This window comes from Tetrao urogallus, assembly GCF_951394365.1.
Source record: "Tetrao urogallus genome assembly, chromosome: 19".
Lineage (NCBI taxonomy): Eukaryota > Metazoa > Chordata > Aves > Galliformes > Phasianidae > Tetrao > Tetrao urogallus.
Genome location: NC_136832.1, coordinates 8,905,692 through 8,913,186, shown reverse-complemented (window position 1 = coordinate 8,913,186; position 7,495 = coordinate 8,905,692). Strand labels below are relative to the sequence as shown.

The 7,495-nt window shown below is 46.1% G+C and overlaps 1 protein-coding gene across 1 annotated transcript; it reads left to right on the top strand.

The window, feature by feature from the left end:
- PDCL (phosducin like) lies at window positions 1-1,912 on the top strand (the record flags this gene model as incomplete). The annotated part of the gene is made up of 3 exons (XM_079544923.1): window positions 1-169; window positions 587-768; window positions 1,361-1,912. 3 exons carry the CDS (start codon window positions 1-3, stop codon window positions 1,910-1,912), a joined length of 903 nt encoding a protein of 300 aa, XP_079401049.1.
- Window positions 1,913-7,495: the final 5,583 nt, after the last annotated feature.

The window sequence follows — 7,495 nt, the reverse complement described above, 5'->3', positions numbered from 1 at the left end:
ATGACTGCGCTGGATGATAAACTGCTGGGCGAGAAGCTCCAGTATTATTACAGCAGCAGTGAGGGTGAGGATGAAGACAGCGAGAAGGAAGACAAAGAAGGGGAGAGCTCCATTCCCGACAGCGTTGGGGAGGTAGAGCTTAGCAGCGATGGCAGTGCAGTCAACACAGGTATTGCCATAGCACACTAACTGCTTTGTAAGTACTTTCTCTGTTGGAAAGTTCGTGTGGTTTCCTGCTTTGTTGTTGTTGTAACAAAAGACCTATTTTCAGGTATATTTGAGTCATTCCGGCAGTTGTGGGGTTCTTGAAGGCCTAGATATTAATCTGAGTTAACCTTCAACACAGTTCTGAAGGTAGCCCCGCTAGATAGATTTGTCTTTTTGGACAAAAACAGTTATAAACTCAAGGACAAACGGCAAGTTATGTCTATTCTTCTCTTTCATTACAGCATTTTGCACGCTGTACAGAAACCTTACGATAAGCCTGCTGATTTACTGCTGGCTTCTGTAAACTTACTGGAATTTTAAACAAGAGATGTAATTTTGTTGCTGTTTTATGGTTAAATGCCAGCATATTCAATTTCAGGTCCAAAAGGAGTCATTAACGACTGGCGAAGGTTTAAACAACTGGAGACAGAACAGAGACAGGAGCAGCGCAGAGAAATGGAACGCCTCATAAAGAAGTTGTCTATGACGTGTAGATCTCACTTAGATGAGGAGACTGATAAGCAAAAGCAGAAAGAGCTTCAGGAAAAAATCAATGGAAAGGTAACATGACACAAAGGAATTGCCATTTAATTGCTGGATTTTTTTGTTTCATTATTTGTGTGGAGCAGATACGAATCCTTATCTGGTCAGTAGATACATTTAACAAAGCAGGCGAGTAGAAACAAAATACATGAACTGATGATTTCATTTCTACTGATGAGGTAATGTACTGTACTTGTTTTGCCAAGTAAATGTTTGCTTAAAAGCTCATTGAAAAAGCTGGTGAAAGAGAAAAGATCTGAGGTCAGGCACGGTACCCAAATCAGTGCTCAGAGCTTAGTGAAAGCACACAGCTACCATTAACCTGAATTAAAGTGGGAGCGTGGAGCAGCCACTTGAGTTATTAGTTCAGCATGTGGGAACTAGCAAACCCAAGGCTGAAATCACTGTTCCCACTGGACACGGTTTCTAATTAGGTCAAAATGGAGTGTAATACAGCAGGTGCTTGAGCCTTTGTGGGTTGTACTTGCCTGTTATTAAAGATGAGTGACCCACATTAATCCTCTTGATTTAAATTAATTATGTAAGAGACCCATATAGTGATGCAGGTCGTCTTTTTTTCTCTGTTGTGTATCTTTCTGTGTATTTTTAGATGACGTTACAAGAATATAACATGATTCACAATGATGAAGATGATGAGGAATTTTTACAGCGATACAGGAAGCAGCGAATGGAGGAGATGAGGCAGCAGCTGTACAGTGGGCAGCAATTTAAGCAGGTCTTTGAGATTAGCAGCGGAGAAGCGTTTTTGGACACGGTTGATAAAGAGCATAAGAGCACTCTGATCATGATTCATATTTACGAAGATGACATCCCTGGTGCTGAATCCCTGAATGGCTGCATGATCTGTCTGGCTGCTGAGTATCCAACAGTTAAATTTTGCAGAGTAAAGAGTTCGCTCATTGGTGCCAGCGCTCGCTTTACCAGTAATGCTCTGCCAGCTTTGCTGGTCTATAAGGCAGGGGAGCTTATTGGCAATTTTGTGCGGATCACTGACCAGCTTGGAGAAGATTTTTTTGCTGTTGACCTGGAGGCTTTTTTGCAGGAGTGTGGTCTGCTTCCAGAAAAAGACCTAGTGCTCCTGACTTCTATACATAATCCATCTGCGTGTTACAGTGAGGACAGTGATCTGGAAATTGACTGAACCTCTTACACCAGGGGACCAGTAGGTGTAGCTGTGCTGTGGGATGTTCTTGTGCTAGGGGTTGTTCCCTTACTTTCATAGTGTGGGTATGTTGTTCTCCTCCATGCACTTGGATTTTTGCTTGTTAAAATTTTGTTCAAAATAATTTAAAGCATTCCTAACGTTCTCTTAAATTAACTCAGTGGGCTACATGTTAAAATGTATTTTACTAAGCATGAAGTTCTAACGCAATTCAGTAATGAAGTTTTTAGGCATCCATGTCTTTTATTAAACTGAAATTGAACTGCTGCCAGTGAGTTAACACAGCGAGGTCCCATCTTCCATTCTGCAGCTTTCAGTCCCATTCTTGGAACTGTCATTCTAACAGTTGACATCAAATTTTGGTTTAGTACTCACTTGCAAATAACAACAGCTCCTGACTTGATCCTGAAAACTGCTTTTCAGCTGGAGAGGGCTCTTCTTTCTTTAACCTTGTCTGAGACTTAAATGGGAAAATCTTCCTTCTGGTACAGCTCTTGAAACGTACTTAGGTTTTAAAATACCTACCACTGGAGTTCGTGACAGTCACTTCAGCAGAAAATAATCTCTGCCTCTTCAGAGACAGAGAACCAATATACGTCCTGCAGAGCATCAAGGAGAGTTTTGTTGGCAAAATGCAGAACTGGGACTTGACTAGCCTCAGAATTTTTTATATCTCTGAAATCCTCAAAACTTAAATAAGTGCTGATGTTTGTCTCTGTCTGTCTGCACATTGCCTGCTTAAGCTGGGTCTTGAGATACATTTTGAATGTTAATAATCCCTGGACCTGACAGATGACTGGAAGGCTTTGTGGGAAGTGAGCCCTGGGCCAGTAGACAAGCTCCTGAACGGGAGCTCCCTTGTCTGAAGCTCAGTACGTGGTTTCTGCAGACTCTTAGGCAGAATCAGAAGCGTTGCCACTGTCCTGTTTTTCCTCCCTCTGTGGGAGCATGGGGTTTTTTTGTACAGTGCATCAGCAGAGTTCCCTGGCAGAGAAGATGCTGTGGAGTTGAGGTGAAAGCATTGTAGCTGTGAAAGTTGCACAGTGACACTGGTGACTCCAAAAACTGTGGATTCCCACTTGTGGACACAGATTAAAAGCCAAGTAGTGCTGGCTGAGCCCATTTGTCTTTTCAGTAAGTTATTACTCCTGAATGCTGTGTATTATGCTTCCCTTCTGCAGCAAGTTTGTTATCATTTGTTAGTGATTACATTGTTATTAAGTGTGTTTGTTTTGTTTGTGCTCCGCTTACTTTATAGGTAGTGATACTGGGAAGTAATTGAAGTAATTTCCAGGGTTTCTACTGCATTTGCAGTTCACCCTGCCTCCAGCAAGTCTAGCACTTTGTAGCTGTGACATAAGCAGCGTTAGAAACCATTAGCAGTGTGTAGTGAATGCAAGCATGGAAACCTCCAGTGATGCAGAGCAGGGCCAAGGCTTTGCTGGCCAGATGATGGTGTAATCTGCCTGCACCTCCTGCAGATGAGCACGCTGAATGTGAGCACTGTGTACTTAGTTGTTACTGAATTACATCTCCTGCACACTTAATTGGATATTATGTTTGCTTTCTCACACGTGACTTATTGTGTTTGTTATTTAATTTTGAGGAAAGTAGACTGTCCTTACGTAAATATGATGTAATGCTATGTTTAATGATTACATTTAATTGCAAGTTGTATGTGAGGCACTTCAGAGCACCAGGGAGAAGTGCAAAAATTTCCTTGTAAGCATGAGGTTCATATTAAGAATAGATCTTAGGACAAGGATAAGCATTTATAGTTGTATGTATTCAAACTATTTTTAAAAGTAGTATAAGCAGACGGGTAAATAATTTGTAATTAAAAATAGCTGAAAGAGCATTTGCAGCTGTTTTAAGGAAAGTGGCAGAAAGCCAAAGTTTAAAATGTGGTGAGAGATTCGGGTTACTTGAAATTAAGTCACTGAGTGTGGGTATCCTGCGTTTCAGAAAAAAAAGTCACACCAACCATGATTTGTATTCAGGATGAGATTCAGTCTGTAGTGCAGACAGGCACATGTTAGCACCACAGTAAAACCTGGTCTGAAGGGGGAAGAGCTGACTCTGAGTTACTTTGAAGTTTTATTTGTACCAAGCAGGGGTTGAGGCCCAAGGCTGTAAAGCTGCAGCAGGATCAGAACCTCTCCTGCTGCTCCATCTGATGGCCTGCAGCAAGGTGACTGAGTCCTGGTTATGAGGTTTTGGTGCTGAGGTATGAGACAGATGGTTTCTGCTGCCTTAGCAAAAGGGAAAAGGATGTGTAAGAGAAGCCTGAATCCAATTCATCATTGATCTGAAAGAAAAGAAGGAGCACAAGGGCAAAGATGGGTAAGGAGAAGATGTGTGTTTGCTGCTGAGAAGCAGGGCTGGAGTGCTGCTGTTGCTTTTGCCTGTTCCTGAAGCTAAATCCTTCCAAACTGACCAGCCAGTAGTTCTGTGCCCCCAAACCCAGCATTCTTACTGCATGCAAAGCAGCATAGCAGAGTAGAACAGATTTTAGGATAGGTTTGTTATCAATTTGTTACTGTCCATTCAATACAAATTAGAACTTCAGCTCACTAACACTGTATCTGTAAATGTTTTAGTTGAAGTGTTAAAGTCTGCTTTATTTATCTTAATTTAAATGAGGTCCTAACCTGCAGATTAAAAACTGGATTGTATATGCATATATATATATGCACATTATAGATATATATGCATTAGAGAATGGAAATTGAAATGAAATTGTATCAACACGTCCCTACAATAAAAGTTTTGAAACATTCTGGTTTGGCCGTGAGCGTCAGGATTTGGGTTTGAGGCAGATGCCTCTCCTTGCCTCCAAGCTGTTGTGTTCCATCACCGTCAGAACTCCACTTTTATTGATGCATTCCTACTAAATTGCTTGACTTTGAATAAAGGAAGTCTTTTAATATTGCCAAAGATGGTTCATCTATGTTTTCTGGCACAGCACAAAACACTGTTCTGGGCAGAAACCTGACGGGATGTTCCAGCATTTTTCAGAGCTGTGAAAGGCTCCGGTGCAGCAGGCAGTGGTACAGATATGAGCTGTATGCTTGGATATTTTGTCTCTTGCATTAGGCCTTATCTTGGCCAAAAGTCCTCTGTAATTTACATTCAGGATAAGATTCAGCTGCCAGACACGGGCTGAAAGTGGGAAGGTTGCTGTGCCCATCCTGTGCCCTGGCAGCAGCTCGCCCTGCAGCTCCCAGAGGTGGTGGGTGCTGGGCAGGTGCCTGCAAACTGTCCTTTGGGATCTGCCTGTTCTTTCCTCCCCCCTTTCCTCCCACCAGCACCCTGCTGCTTTTTTTAGTGCATCTGGTGAAACTGCTCTGAGATAAAAGCATTGTGAAAGGTTGGGAGTCTCGAGCAAAGCGGCTGCGGTCGGTTCCCTTCCTTGTGCCTTGGCAGAGTTTGTGCAGGCATTGCTCAAGTCTGAACATTTTTGGCTGCAGTTGTGACAGCATGAAACAAACTTAAATCCATTAGGTCCACAGAGCAAGAGGGCTCGGAAAAAAAGCTACTGGTGCTGGAAAACAAGGTTAGTATTTATTGCTTTTAATCGTTTGCAGATACTCAGCCTGGTTTGCATGTCTGAAACAGGACAGTAAGTGGTAAACAGTAATGGTGGTGAAAGGTTGGTGAGCAACACTTCTTTCTACTGCCACGTTACATGCGCTGTGTTTGCAGTCTGTCCTTCCTGTGTCCTGTTTTCTATCTGCTGCTTCTCCAGCACAGGACAAATGCACACACATGGCCAAGGTGAATTTGGCTCTCCTGCCTGGTGGTGCAGCTCTGTTTAGTCCTGTGTCTGCTTGTGGAGATGGAGGAAGGCAGCGGCTCCGCTGCTGGGCTGTGCTTTTCCTTGTGCCTGTCTGTTCTGGTGCTACAGCCACATCCCATCTCCTTCAGAGTGCTGGGGGTTTATTTGTAGGCACACCAAAAAGAGAACTACTATTAAAAGCACTGCAGGAGCAGATCTCTTCCTCCTAGTGTCCACTTTGGTATTTTGTGCCCAGTGAATCATTACACTACACATTGCAGGTCACACGAACACAAGCAGATGTTGTCTTTTCTGCTCCTCACACGGCATGCACAGCACAGTGCTCTCCTGTGCACATCAGCCCGCAGGCACACAGTGCCACTGCGCTCCCCAGAGATGCTGAACACGGGCCTGAAGGACCAGCAAAGAGCATGGGGGGCTGGGGGCTGTGCTATTCCTGGGGAAACGTCCCCTCGGTGGCACAGAGCACTGAGACAGCTCTCTATGTGCACGCTTATCGGCTGGTAACAAACAATGCTGGCTGGCTGTGATAGCCACAAACAAAAGCAGGATACTTGTGGCCTAACCGAAACAAGGAGGATGCTTGGAGCTGGAGCCCTGCACACAGCAAGGCCACAGGCGTGCTCTGCCAGTGTGACACTGGAAGCACACGGTGCACGGATCGCAGTGCGTGGTGATGCCTGGGGACATGGCAGCAGTCCTCGGCTGTGTGCTGCTCCCACTGGATGCCACTTGCTCTGTCTGACCATGCTTCTACCCAAGCATGGCAACTGCAGCAAGGGCTGGGACCCAGGAAATCCCTGTGCCTCGTGTGAGTGCTGCTGAGCCTTCCCCACCTCCACCTGGGTCCCAGGCACCTGCCTTGGCCTGTCTCTGCACTGCGAAAGCCTGAGAACTTGGAGGAAATGAGAGTGGTTTTTAACATTGTTTATTTTAGAGGTCCATTTTCTAGGATCTGGCTGGGACCAAGGCCAGCAGCCCTGGCTGCCAGTGATCACGTCATGCTGTTGGTGAGGGCTTATGTCTGCATGTGCTGTGGAGCAGGTCAAGCAGGCGGTGTGCCTTTGGAACGTTGTTTACTGAGCTATTAATGCAGGAAAGTGCAACGAGCAGAGGGCGGGGGAGTCTTTATAGGGTGATGTGCACAGAGGTAGCTCAGAGCAGCCTGTTGTATGCCAGGACAGCACTACAAAGGGGGGACACAGGGCTCTGGGAGCTCCCCAAGGCTGGGCAGCTGGCATGGTCACCCTCTGTCCAGTGCCAGGCAGAATGGAAGGCAGAGAGGGGCTGCTGTGGAGAACCAGGTGAGAGCACGGCCTGCAGCACATCTGCAGCACATCCTCCCCAAGGAGGCCAGGAAGGCTCTGTGTGCTGCATGCTCTCTGGAGTATGATGCCCCACAGCAGGAGTGGGCAGTGGGAGCTGAGGGAGAGGAGCAGAGAGGCCAGGAGCATCCTGGGACACTGGGATTTACCAAGTGAGCTCCCAAGCCGGCTTAGTGCGAGGCAGTGGTAGAAGATTAGGTCTGCTGAGTTCTCCTCAGGCACTCGAGCTCTTCCCAAGGTGAGCACCAGCCTCTCCCTGCTGGTGTGGGGCAGAGCTGGAGCCCACCCAGGGCAGGATGCTCTGCTGGCACGGGATGAGCAGAGCACCGGCCCCAGCGCTGCCTGCAGGGACAACAGGGACACTCAGCACCGGGCAGAGGTCTGTTCCCTCCCTGGGCTGGGTGAGGCCAGGCCGTACCTGTGTGGGCTGTGCTGCTG